The sequence below is a fragment of the Onychomys torridus genome, chromosome 8 (genome assembly GCF_903995425.1).
Source record: "Onychomys torridus chromosome 8, mOncTor1.1, whole genome shotgun sequence".
Lineage (NCBI taxonomy): Eukaryota > Metazoa > Chordata > Mammalia > Rodentia > Cricetidae > Onychomys > Onychomys torridus.
In genome coordinates this window covers 63,153,641-63,167,851 of record NC_050450.1, presented here as the reverse complement: position 1 = coordinate 63,167,851, position 14,211 = coordinate 63,153,641, and the positions used below count along the sequence as shown (strand labels likewise).

Sequence of the window (14,211 nt, the reverse complement as noted above, 5' to 3'; positions counted from 1 at the left end):
AGATCTCTGTAAGTTGAGGACAGCCTTGTCTACACAGGCAATTCCAGAACAGTTAGAGCTGTGTAGACAGAACATATCTCAAACAACAGCAACAGAAGAATAAAGGAAGCTGAGCATAGTAGCATGAACCTATACTCCCAGCCATTCTAGATGCAGCTACGGGAAAGACTGTTGGAGCCCAGGGGTTCCAGGCCAGCCTAGCAACATAACCAAGACCATACTTTAGAGAAAAGGCTGAGGAGTGGCTCAAAGTGGGGCTTAGGACACAGAGTTTCTGGATTCAATTTCACATGGGAGGGAGGGAGGGAGGGAGGGAGGGACAGAAAGAAGGAAGGAGAGAAGGCAGGCTGACAACAACTAGAGCACAAAGTAGAGTATCAGACTTTCTTAAAGTCTCTCCTACAAAGAAAAAAAAACAATCTTCTTTCTCAGCATCTACTCATTCTTCAGAACTTTTGGGTTTTTTGTTTTGTTTTGTTTTGTTTTGTTTTGTTTTGTTTTGTTTTGTTTTTCGAGACAGGGTTTCTCTGTTTAGTTTTGGACCCTGTCCTGGAATTCGCTCTGTAGACCAGGCTGGCCTCAAACTCACAGAGATCTGCCTGGCTCTGCCTCCCAAGTGCTGGGATTAAAGGTGTGCGCCACCACCGCCCTGCTCAAAACTTTTATCTAGTATTTATCTAACATGGTTATTGGCCAGGTATTAAGGTCAAATGCCTGAGTTTGAATTTGGTCCTGCATTTATTAGATACTGTTAACCAAAAGAGATTTTCTTATTTGTAAAATGCTGATATTTGCACACATGTAATTCTTGTAAGCATTAAGTTTCACAATTCATATAGCTAACACAACATCCGGAACATCATTATATTCAGTAGCTACTTTTAGTATTACCCCAATTCACACTAATCTCTGCTTATACCAATTCACTTCAATTGAAGCTATTTTATTGACTCTACTTTTCATATTTAGACATTTCTAAAACTGAGATAATACTTGAAATCAATATTTACAACTGTGGCTGAAAGTAGTGACCCAGATCTGCCAACGTGAAAAGACCAGAATTGTTCAAGACTTGCCGGGCAGTGGTGGCACACACCTTTAACCCTAGCACTCAGGAGGCAGAAGCAGTTGGATCTCTGTGAATCTGAAGCCAGCCTTGTCTACAGAGCGAGTTCTAGAACGGCCAGCACTACATAAAGAAACCCTGTCTTGAAAAAAAAAAAAAGATCATGTCTCAAAAAGAAACAATCACTGTGCCATATTTATTATTTCTATTTTATTTCTTTTTAATTATGTGTGATACACATGTACTGTAGAGAGGTAATGTACACATGAGCGCAGTAGCAGCACGGGGCAGAAGAAGGCGTCAGAATCTCTGAACCAGAGTGACAACAGGTTATAAACCATTAGATGCAGCTGCTGAGAATCAATCCTGATCTCCAAGAGCAGCAAAATCTCTTAACCGATAGACCAGCAGTTCTCAGCTTATGGACCTCTACCACTTTGGGGGATGAATGACCCCTTCACAGGGTCCCATATCAGATATCCTGCATATCAGATAGTTACATTATAATTCATAAAAGTAGCAAAATTACAGTTATGAAGTAGCAATGAAAGAACTTTATTGTTGGGAGTCACCACAACATGAGGAACTGTATTAAAGGATCACAGTGTTAGAAAGATTAGGAACCATTGCTCTAGGCCATCTCTCCTGCCTCTGTCCCATATGTATCTTAATTTGCAGGGTTTTTTTTTTTTTTTTTTAAGTTTAACACAAAATAATTGGGTATTTAACAATTAAAGAAGTTTGTCTTAGGGAAGAAAACATAGCATTTATTTTATCACTTACGGCACCGTGAAAAGCACTACACACAAACATGTTCTCAATACCTGAAATTCACTGAATGATTGGAGAAGAAAGAAATGTTGAAAAATGTTAATAGACAAGAAAGATGTGAGGGAAACCAATGGGGGGGGGGGGGACTCAAAGGAAGCACTAATCTAGGTCTGAAGTCTGTGACAGAAAAATAACAATTTAATCAGAAAGGCAAAATCCATGGAAGAAATGTAGCAAAGCGGTTTGAGCATCAAGCAATCTGAAAAGGATGTGAAGGATGGGATTTCTTTATCAATGGCATCAAGAAAAATCTATTTAGGAATAAATTTAACAAGGGAATCCTAACACTTTTACTCTTAAAAAAAAACCTAGAAAACAGTGCTAAACAAAACTAAAGACCTAAGTAAAGGAAGAGATATCTTGTTAGAACATTAGGAGATGAAAGTACTTCCCAAAGAAACCTGTAAGTCCATTATTTAATCAAAATCCCAACAGCTGCTGCAGTACAAATCCAAAAAGCTAATCCTAAAACCCATACAAACTTCTAAGGGACCTCACACAGTGAAAACAATCTTGAAAGAAGAGCTGGAAAGCTAACATTTTCCAGATTTTCATCAGGAACCTACAATAGTTAAAAGAGTTATGGTTCTGCTGTAAAGTAGGCATGGACCAATAGAGTAGAACCTGACAACTTATAAATAAACTCATATATCAACTGGTGGTCAACCTGCATTAAACTTTGTAATCTTAGTACTTGGGAAGGAAGACAAGGGGAAGGCATTCAAAATCACCCTCAGTTATTAAACGGTGAGTTCCAGGCCAATTGGGCTACAAGAGGCCCTGTGTCAAATGCTGCCCTGCCTTAAAAAAAAAAAAAAAAAAAAAAAGTATTAACTCTATTCTAAGGAAATAGTATAATGTCTTTAACAAACCAAAATGTAGCTCTGTAGAGCACCTGTTTAAGGCCCTGAAAGGACACTGTAATAGTTAATCTTGACTGTCAACTTGATGGGATTTGGAGTAGCCTAGTACATACACCGCTGGTCATGTCTGTGAAGATGCTTCCAGCAATGCTTAGTTGAGGTAAAAGTCATCCTGTATGTGGATGTCACCACCCTATGAAAGGAGGTAAAAGTGTCCCCAAACTGAATATAAAAAGGAAGAAGCCAGCAGAGTACCAACATTCACCCCTCTGCCCCTGACTGTGGATGCAATATAAGCAGCTCCTGCCACATCTTCTCGGCCATAATAGGCTACACTCTGAAACTACGATCAAATAACCCTTTCCCTCTGAAGTTGCCTCTTGTTACATTCCAGGACCTAGAATATCTGAAGAATTCATAAATTGAGGGTAGCTCAATTTTTAATGATGTTTTGTTTTGTTTTGTTTTGTTTTGTTTTGTTTTGTTTTGTTTCGGAGCTGAGGACCAAACCCAGGGCCTTGTACTTGCTAGGCAAGCCCTCTACCACTGAGCTAAATCCCCAACCCGTTTTGTTTTTTTGAGACAGAGTTTCTGTGTAACAGTCCTGGTGGTTATCTTGGAACTCACTCTGTAAACCAGGCTGGCCTTGAACTCACAGAGATCCACTTGCCTCTGCCTCCAGAGTGTTAGGATTAAAGGTGTACACAATCGCTGTCCAGCTGTTTTATGTGCATACATGCCTGTGTATCATGTGTGTGCCTGGCACCCTGCTGCAAGGATATTTGATCACACTGTGAACTCCAAGATTGCATTATTTACTGGAAAAACCTGTTTCTAGTTGTGGTGTGGCTCAACTCTAGCACACACCTTTAATCCAAGAGCTTTCTGCTTGAATACTGTAAACAGAATTAAATAAAGTCAACCACAGGTCAAGAGGTGGAGCAAGCAACCAGTTGACAGGAAGTGAACATAGGATTAAGAAAAAAAAAACAGAGAGTAAGAGGGAGTCAAGAAGACTAGAGACACACAGGAAGTAGAAGGGAGGGACATCTAGTTTAAGAGTCTTGTTTGAGACAGCCTAGGAGAAGGCAGGAGGCTTCTGGGAGGCAGGCTGAGGAGGCGGGTCGGCTAGGTGCTTTCTCTGGCTCTCTGAGAAAGCCATACATAATCACGTCGGCATCTGGCTCCCAAGACTTTATTGGTAAAATCAAATGATTGAGATTTTGTTAAAAGCAATAGTACCCATGGATGATATAAGAGGGAGCTGAAGTTACAGAAGGCTGAGGGCTGCCAAGTGGGTACTGGAAATTAAACCTGGGTCTTGTGGACAAGCAGCCAGTTCCTAACCACTGAGCCATTTCTGCAGCCTGATAATCCAATTTTAAAATGACAGTAATAGTTGTTTCTCTAATAAAGTGTAAATGGTCAATGAGCACACAAAAAGTTGAAAGGATAAGGTATATGTGTTTCAAGGCGAGAGTGCTTTCCTAGTTAAGTATAAGGTCTTTCCCAAGAATTTATATGCAGTTCCTAGTTGATGATGATTCTTTTTCAGATTAGCCACTTAGAGGATACTCTTGTAAACAACCCTAAAGAAACGCAATGCATCACAAAAACAGAAGACAAAAATAACTTATGAAAGTAGAAGGGAAGATAGTTGAAAAGAGGAACCAATAAACAAAAAGGGGTTGGGCACAGAGGTTCGTGTCCATAACCCCAAACACTACAGCAGGAGAACTGCTTCAAATCAACATCAGCCCTGACGACATAGTGAGTTCCAGGCCAGCCTGGACAGAGTGAGAACCTGTCTCAAAAAAAGCCCTATATAGTGGCATACATCTCTAAATCAGCACTCCTACACTGAGATGGGAGGAATGGTCAGAATTACCAGAAGCTTGTGGGTTGGCTTGCAGAAACAAGGAAGCACCAGACACCTCCTTTCTCAACAAGATGGAAGAGACTTGACTCCCTTAAGTTGTTCTTTACATACTTCACTCGATTGTACTTACACAAATGCACCAAACATACGAAAACACAATTAAAATATTAAAAAAAAAAAGAGTGAGAACGAGTTTTTTTTTCCCCCTCCTAACAAATGTTTTTTGTTGTTGTTGTTTTTGAAATAGGGTTTCTCTGTGTAGCCCTGGCTCTGTCAGTAGTATGCTTATTTATCATACATAAAGTCCTAGGTTTGATCTCTAGCATCAGATAAAAAATGAGTATGGCAACACAAGCCTGTAATCACAGCACTGGAGAAGTAGAGGCAGAAGATCAGATTTAATGTCATTCTCAGCTATATGGCAAGTTCAAGAGCACCCTGGGCTATGTGAAACCATGTACCACATTTTTTAAAAAGCCAATACAAAAACAAGAACAAGAGCCTGGTGCAGTGGGACATGGCTTGCAATGCCAGCACTTGAGAGGTTTAGGCAAAAACTGGCAGCCTGAGCAATATAGCAAAAATCCTGTCAAGAAAAGAAAATTAGACAGAAAGAGGGAGAGGAAGGAAGGACCAGGCAGGGAGGGAGGGAGAAACTGACTTTTTTCTTTGCTGATAATCACATTAGCTGCTTCTTGTCCTTGATATCTTAGTATCTACTGTTGCCCTACCCCCATCTTTTCCTTTCCCTGCAGCTTCCTATCTGGAATCCTCTTGGTTCCCAAGGTCCATTTCTCCTGGTTTGAACCACATTCAAAGGAAGTTGGTAAAATCTAGAAAGGTGTGACCAAGTGCTTACTGTGTGTTTGCTAAACAGCCACTTTAGATGAAAATTAGGAGTAATAAGAGATCTGGGGCCAGGCAGTGGTGGCACATGCCTTTAATCCCAGCACTCAGAGGCCGAACTCTGTGAGTTCGAGGCCAGCCTGGTCTACAGAGTGAGTTCGAGGCCAGCCAGGACTACTCAATGAGACTCCATTCCACAAAAGATATCGGGAAAGAAACAAGATCTGAATGCTAAGGACTGGCTGAGGCCCTTAAGGGAGGGAATTAAGGGGGTCTTGCCTTCTTCCTAGAAAAGGAAACAAGGTAAGACACAGAGTAACAAGCTGTTGCCTGGCTGCAGAACAATGCTCCTTTAGGAAATTAAATGCGGTAAAGTGGAGGTATGAACCAAGTCAACTAAAGTTTGGGATCCCCGACAACTCACCTCAAAGTAAGGGAGTCAGGGCCTGAAGAGATAGCTCAGTGGATAAAGACACTTGCTATCAGCCCTAATGACCCACGTTTGAACCCCAGGAACCACATGGTGGTAGGAGAGAACCCACTCCTTCAAGCTGCTATGATCTTCATATTCAGTGGCATGCATTCACTCACATACACGCACACATATATATACATACATACATATACACACACACACACACACACACACACACACACACAAACACACCAAGCAAATAAACGTAAATAAAAAATAATAAAAGAGAAACAAAAGGAGTTGCGGTAGAATACTATTTTAAGGCATGTTACTTTTGTTTCTGTTGCATTTGTCTAACTCTGTGAAGCTGTGTGACTATGCCTGTCTAAAACCCCTGGTGGTCTCATAACTGAATAGCCGATAGCAAGGCAGGAGAAAGGATAGGCAGGGCTGGCGGGCAGAGAGAATATATAGAGGGAGAAATGTGGGAGAAAGGAAAAGAGACAGAGGAGTGAAGGAGGAAGTAGCCAGAGAAGAAGGAGGACTCCAGGGGCCGGCCACCCAGCCACACAGCAAACCACAGAATAACAGTAAGATACAGAGGAAAGAGAACAGGAAAGGCACAGAGGCAAACGGGAGACGGAGAAGTTAAGAAAAGCTGGCTAGAAACAAGCCACGCTAAGGCCAGGCACCCATAAGTAAGAAAAGGCCTCCGTGTGGGATTTATTTGAGAGCTGGGTGGCGGGCCTCCTAAAAGAGCAGAAAACAGACAACAGCAAGGGTCTGAAGACGAAAGACAAAAGAGGCTTTGGGCTACAGGAAGCAGAAGAAATCAAACTCGAGGAGTTGATGATATCAAAACTGTATCTTTGTTTTGTTTTGTTTTTCAAGACAGGGTTTCTCTATGTAGCTTTGCACCTTTCCTGGGACTCATTCTGTAGACCAGGCTGGCCTTGAACTCACAGAGAGCTGCCTGACTCTGCTTCCCCTACCCCCACCCCCAAGTGCTGGGATGAAAGGCATGCACCACCACCACCCAGCTTCAAAATTGCTCATAGGTTAAGAATACCAGCTAATCTTACAGAGGACCCAAGTTTTGATTCCCAGCACCCACAACAGTTTGTAACTCAAGTCCCAGAGGATCCTAACAGCCTCTTCTGGCCGCCAATGGCACTGCACACACATAGTGCACAAACACACAGGCAGGCAAAACATAAATATGCTTAAAATAGAAAATGAAAAATAGGGGCTGGTGAAGTGGCTCAGAGGTTAAGAGCAGTGGCTATTCTTCCAGAGGTCCTAAGTTCAATTCCCAGCAACCACATGGTGGCTCACAACCATCGATAATGAGATCTGGTTGCCCTCTTCTGGCCTGCAGGCAACATGCAGGAGGGATATTGTATACATAATAAATAATCTTCAAAAAAATAAAAATAAAATGAAAAATAAATCCCTGTTTTAAGCTAGAGATGATAGTACATGCCTTTCAGCCCAGTATCTGAGAAGAATGCAACTTCAAAGCCAGCCTGGGCTACTAAGTAAGACTGTTTAAAAATAAATTCAGTGCTCACTTCAGTAACACATATGCAAAAACTGGAACAGAGGAGAGAAGATTAACATGGTCCCTGCACAAGGATGAAGCAGTCCATATGCTATGGGATGTTCTGTATGTCAAATGTGTTGCTCTGATTGGTTAAAATAAATAAAGTGCTGACTGGCCAGTAGCCAGGCAGGAAGGATAGGGTAGGCAGGACAAGGAAGAGGAGAATTGTGGGAAGTGGAAGGCTGGGTGGAGAGATACTGCCAGCTGCCACCATGACAAGGAAGATGTAAGGTACTGGTAAGCCACAAGCCACGTGGCAAAGTATAGATTAATAGAAATGGGTTAATTTAAGATAAAAGAAGTAGATAACAAGAAGCTTGCCACAGCCATACAGTTTTTAAACAATGTAAGTTTCTGAGCGACTGTGGGACTAGCGGGTGAGAGAGATTTGTCCTGACTGTGGGCCAGGCAGGAAAACTCTAACTACATCCATATTTTAAAATAACAGACACATACATAAAGTCAGAGGCTAGCAAGAAGCTCAGCGTGTACAGTGCTTGCCACCAAGGCTGTCCATTAAGTTCAACCCTGGGGTCTTCATGTAAGACAGAAGCAATTCTCCACACTGTCTTCTGACCTCTACAAGCACACCTTCACACACTAAATCAATCAACAGTCAAATGTAATAATACAAATTTAATCAATAGTTGAAGAAACTCATGTGATAGGACATGCCTGTAATCTCAGCACTTGGGAGGCTGAATCAAAGATGACAATTTGAAGTCTTGGCTATGTAGTAAAACAAAATTCTAGCTCAAAAAAAGAAAATTGGCCAGGCAGTGGTGACTCGTGCCTTTAATCCCAGCATTTGGGAAGCAGAAACAGGCGGATCTCTGTGAGTTTGAGGCCACCTAGTCTACAGAGTGAGTTCCAGGACAGACTCCAAAGCTACAGAGAAATCCTGTCTCAAAAAAAGGCTGCCGGGCAGTGGTAGTGCACGCCTTTAATCCTAGCACTTGGGAGGCAGAGCCAGGCGGATCTCTGTGAGTTTGAAGCCAGCCTGGTTTACCAAGTGAATTCCATAAGGCACAAAGCTACACAGAGGAAACCCTGTCTTGAAAAACAAACAAACAAAAAAAAAAAAAAAAAAAAAAAAGGAGAAACTGCTTAGAAAACAGTTCCCTTATCCGTGGAATTTCTTACCGTATACACTGCCAGTAAAGCCAATTGGTTATAGGGGCGCCCATTCTTGGGAGCAATATGCTGGGCCTTCAGGTACCAACTAGAATAGAAAAACAGAATGAAATGCTAACTCTTTATCAACTACTCTTTCCCAATCCATCCTCACAGCCCTTCTACTTTAGTCATAGACTAGAAAGTTAACCACAATTAAAGGGACTGATAAAGAAATTATGGACAACTGTAGGGCACTCCATATGGGAGGCAGCTCAAGTGGCTGGATGTCTTACAATGACTCACTTAATGCCACACAGAGAAGAGAAATAATGAGCAAAAAGAGGTTTAAAAGTACCTGCGTGCCTTCCCATAGTTTGCTGTATCATTGGCTTGCTCCCGATACCTAGAGATATCTCCTTGGCAAATCATACAGCGTTGGGCACTGATCAAGGCATATTTTACCTACAGAATAGACAACGATGGGTTAGTAGAGCACCCAAGAAACACAATTCAATGCCAGAAGAAATGGATGGAATCTAAATGACACGGACAGTCCTCAAAACAGCCAAGTTTTCAACCTGATCTTGACTGCTAAAAATCCACCACCAAGAAGATACAAAATATACTGAGAAAATACAGCAATTGAAGAGAGAATGGTAATTCTTACTGAGTCCCACATGAACGGGAAAATGCACTCTGAAACCAAGAGTCAAACAATCTATGTGATCTGAAGGAAGCCTTTGGAATGCTTGTAACTAAGTTTTCTCATCTGCATTTAATACAAATGTCAGGGCTGGAAAGCCAGCTCAGTTGTTAAGAGCAGTGTTGCTCTTGCAGAGGACCAAGGTTCAGGTCCCAGCACCCACATGGTGGCTCACTGACATCTGTAACTCGGGTTCCAAGCTCTTCCAACCTCAGTGAACATCAGGCACACACATGGTGCACAGGCATATATACAAGCAAAACACTCACACACATAAAATAAATAAATCTAAAACCAAATTTAAAATACATAATATTATAGGCACTGGAGAGTTGGATCCTAGGTAAAACTTGCTGCACAAACATGAGGACCTGCATTTGGATCCCCAGCACTCAAAGATAAGCTGAGCCTGGCCTCATGCACCTGTAGGTGGGGGAAGAGACCCAGAGGATGACTGGTACTTGCTGGACAATCAGTCTAGCCAAAGTGGTGAGTTCCACATTCAGTAACATACCCTAACATTTAAAAAAAAAAAAAAAAAAAAAATCACATGGCTGGGCAGTGGTGGCACATACCTTTAATCCCAGCACCCGGGAGGCAGAGCCAGGTGGATCTCTGTGAGTTCGAGGCCAGCCTGGTCTACAAAGCAAGTTCCAGAACAGGTTCCAAAGCTACACAGAGAAACCCTGTCTCGGGGGAAAAAAATAATAATTTTTTTAAAAAATCAAATCACAGGTAGTGATGGCTCATGCCTTTAATCCCAGCACTCAGGAGGACAGAGCCAGGCAGATCTCTGTGAGTTCGAGACCAGCCTGGTCTACAGAGCAAGATCAAAGCACCAAAACTACACAGAAAAACCCTGTCTGGGGGGGGGGGGGGGGGAATCAAAGCAATCACTCCCACCAGGTATGGAAGCACACACCTATAATCCTCATTCTGGAGACTGAGGCAGGCACACCTTGATTTTGATTTAAGTCAGGACTACGCAGTAAATTCCAGGGTGCCAGGGTATCTGGCCTACACACGAGATTCTGTCTCCAAAAAACCAAAAATGTTGGGACAGAGTACACACCCTTTTTAGTTTGTGGCACTGGCTGTCCTGGAACTCAAGAGATCCACCTGCCTCTGCCACCCAGGTACTGGGATTAAAGGTGTGCACCATCCCCTCAACCACTAACCAGCTAGGGTGCACACCTTTAATCCTAGTACTTGGAAGGCAGAGAGCAGATATAATGAGTTTTATATAGTAAATTCTAGGCCAGCTGGGTTATTTAACAAAACTGTTTCAATAAAACCAAAAATAAAATAAAGTCTAAATCAAAGCTTCTCTTGACCTTAAATTTCTAGCTAACCTCTCTCCTTGCCTCCCAGACATGATTCTTATAAGCATGAGCTATATCATGCTTCACCTCTCAACATAATCTAGCTTCTACCCTTCCAACAGAAATAACTCCTGGCTACAGGCAGGACTCTAGCTACTGCCCAGCCTGTTGCCCTTTTCCTATTCTGATTTAAAAAACAAGATAAGGTCATTCGATCCAATGGATATTAGTATATTTAAGAACATGTGTGTGTGTGTGTGTGTGTGTGTGTGTGTGTGTGTGTGTGTAAACTGCATTTTTCCTTTATGGCCATTCCTCTAGGCCATAAACTGGGAAATAACCTAGACTGTTCATGCCTCCAACCATAACCTTTATACCACAAGGACTAGGAATTCATTTCTATTTCCTTTTTTGTTTGTTTTGTTTTCTGGTTTTGAAGACAAGGTCTCCTATAACCCAGTCAGGCCTCAAACTTACTATGTAGCTAAAGATAACCTTGAACTTCTAAAGACCCTCCTTGCTCCCCCTCTCCTAAGTGCTGGGATTATAGGTGCACACATGGATTTATATGGTGCTGGAGCTAGAACCCAGGACTTTATGCATGCTAGGCAAGCAATCTACCATCTGAGCTACATCCCCAGGCTTTTTTTGTTTGTTTTGAGACAGGATCTGACAAAAGGATTTTTAACAACAAATCTATTACCCGTTTGCTGAAAAGCAATCAATGATTCCTAAAGGATTAAAAAATAAAGTCCAAATCTTCAGTATGGCATCTTATGATCTATTATTTCCTACTTCCTTAGCTTTGTCCACTGAAATAACCCTAATTCCACATTACCAACACCAACAGAATGAACCTGAAGTTTGCCAAATCCCTGGTTCGTGCTCACTGTGCCCTGTATCTAACTATTCCCCCCACCCTTCAAACTCCTACATATTCAAGGCTCAGCTTGACTAGAAATATACCTCTGTGGTACAGTTCTTGCCTGGTAATTCTTGAGGCCAATTTTGATTCTCAGAATCACTTTTAAAAGTCTCTGAAAAACGGGGCTGGAGATGGCTCAGTGGTTAAGAGCATTGGCTGCTCTTCCAGAGGACCGGGGTTCAATTCCCAGCACCCACATGGCAGTTCATAACTGTCTGTTAACTCCAGTTCCAGGAACTCTGACACCTTCATAGAGACATACATCCAGGCAAAACACCAATGCATATAAAATAAGTAAAAAAAATTCTCTGAAAACAAGCCAGGCAGTGGTGGCGCACGCCTTTAATCCCAGAACTCAGGAGGCAGAGCCAGGTGGATTTCTGTGAGTTCGAGGCCAGCCTGGTCTACAGAGTGAGTTCCAGGAAAGGCGCAAAGCTACATGGAGAAACCCTGTCTCCTCGAAAAACCAAAACCAAAACAAAACAAAAAAGTCTCTGAAAAGCCTTCCTGGAGTCCACTGAGCCTACGTCAACCACTCCCTCTATGTCCTTTACTATTCCGTGTTACTATAGCACTATTTCCCTCTCCTCTTTGTGCGTTCTTCTCCATATTGTTCTGTGTGATGTGCAGCTACATGTGCACTTTTACATGTGTATGTGTGTGCATGTGGAGGCCCAAAGTGGATGTTGTGAATTATCCAATTGCTTTTCATTTTTCACCTTTTAAAAATGTGTCTGTTTCAGTGTCTTGCCTGCTGTATTTGTGTGCATCACTTGCATGCCTGGTACCTGCAGAAGTCTAGGGAGGCATTAGACCCCCTGGAACTGGAGTTACAGATGGTTGTGAGCAGTCATTGGATACTAGGAACAAAACCCAGGTCTTCTGTAAAAGCAGTAAGTGCTCTTAATAGTCATCCCTCCAGACACCTTGTTTTCTTTTGAGACATGGTCTCACTCTGTAGTCCTAGAACTCACTCATGATGTAACCCAGAATGGCCTCGAACCCACAGCAATCCTCCTGGCTTCATTTTCCCAAGTGTGAAGTGCATCATAGTGTTTGAAATTACAATCTCTCTCTTTTTTTATTCTTGAAACAGAATTTTCTATAGCTCAGATTTCCTTGGAGTTAATGTTAGCAAGGCTGGCCTTGAATTCCTGATCCCCAATTACTAGACACATGCCCAGTGTCCACTTAGGATAGTTTCATCTATCTGTTCCCCTATTATACTGTCCTTCACTATGATATACTCAAAACCCAGCACAACACCTAGGCCTTAACTAGTACTAGATAAATGCTTACTAAATTGATGAACAAATTTTTGTTTGTTTGTTTGAGTCAGGGTCTCTCTACATAGTCCTGGACAGCCTGGAAGTCACTATGTAGACCAGGCTGGCCTTGAACTCACAGAGAACTCTCTCTGCCACCTAAGTACTGGCATTAAAGGTGTGCATCACTTTGCCAGGCCTAGGTGAACAAATTTAGACTAAAGAAAGAAACCAGCTTACTGTCTTTCGTAAAGGCTTGCTTCGAATGGCAAGTCCATCCATGTAGTCTTCCAGTTTGAACTTATAAGTAACTTGTAGTTTCTGAAGCAAACTATCAAAGAAATCACTACCCTATAAAGAAAAAAAATATATATCTGAATCAATCAGTTTTTTTTCCAATCTATTTACCAGATACTGGGGGCAAATGACCCTTTCACAGTTCTATCAGTGTCCAGACATCCTATATAAAAGGAGCCACATAAAGTAAGTAGTTAGAGGCCATGAAGTAAGCATACCACCAGTTTATGGTATAAGCCTCCCATGTTTTAAAGATATGATCCATTCACCCCTCCCTCCTTCATCTCTCATTTTTCCCCTCTCCCTCTCTCATTCAGAAAGCTTTCAAGCTCAAACTTAACTTCAGGACTAGAGATGTACCTAAGTAGTAGAACTCTTGCCTAACATTCACAAGGCCCTGGGTTCAATCCCCAGCATTGAGGGAGGGAAAAAGGGCACTCCAACTGTCAGTAAGTATAGTCCAAAAGAAGTAATACAGGTAGACCAAGTCTAAATGTAAAAAAAAAAAATATATGAGTTTTGGCAATATTTTCCTCTAAAACATCTCAGGTAGAAGACACAAACTAAAATGTGCTGCAGACTTTATCCTGAAAATTAATAATAATAATAATAATAATAATAATAATAATAATAATTGGGGTTGGAGAGATGGCTCAGAGGTTAAGAGCACCGACTGCTCTTCCAGAGGTCCTGAGTTCAAATTCCCAGCAACCACATGGTGGCTCACAACCATCTGTAATGAGATCTGGCGCCCTCTTCTGTATACATAATAATAATAAATAAATAAATCTTTTAAAAAACAATTATTATTATAATTATAATGTTTACCTCATCCAAGAGCTCCAAGAGTCTGTTCCGAATCTGTTCTGGGTTCTCAATATTTGGATCCTTGAGAAGCTGCCTGAATTTCTCAATCACCTGATAGAAAGCATTCTTCCACAGGATCTGATCTACATTCTGATTGTCAGAGAATTCAATATCTAATAGAATACAGCGCTCATACAGCTGCAGTAGTTCAGTTCTGGAATAAAATACATATAATGTCTAGCTCCAATACATCACAAGGAAGGTTGGACCCAA

The 14,211-nt window shown here is 41.7% G+C and overlaps 1 protein-coding gene and 1 non-coding gene across 4 annotated transcripts in view; one reads left to right on the top strand and one right to left on the bottom strand.

Annotated features, from left to right (window-relative positions):
- Positions 1-14,211, bottom strand: part of Smg6 (SMG6 nonsense mediated mRNA decay factor) — a 243,503-nt gene that overhangs the window by 224,177 nt on the left and 5,115 nt on the right. For all 3 annotated transcript variants that reach the window (XM_036196843.1, XM_036196845.1, XM_036196844.1), the window contains exons 3-6: positions 13,960-14,152; positions 13,075-13,185; positions 8,975-9,081; positions 8,647-8,725 (exon numbers count right to left, since the gene is read on the bottom strand). In XM_036196843.1, the coding sequence (XP_036052736.1) occupies positions 8,647-8,725; positions 8,975-9,081; positions 13,075-13,185; positions 13,960-14,152 (490 nt within the window). The remainder of the gene's footprint in view (positions 1-8,646; positions 8,726-8,974; positions 9,082-13,074; positions 13,186-13,959; positions 14,153-14,211) is intronic.
- Positions 7,464-7,572, top strand: LOC118590488. Its single transcript, XR_004945786.1, has one exon. It is a non-coding gene; the product is annotated as a U6 spliceosomal RNA (small nuclear RNA).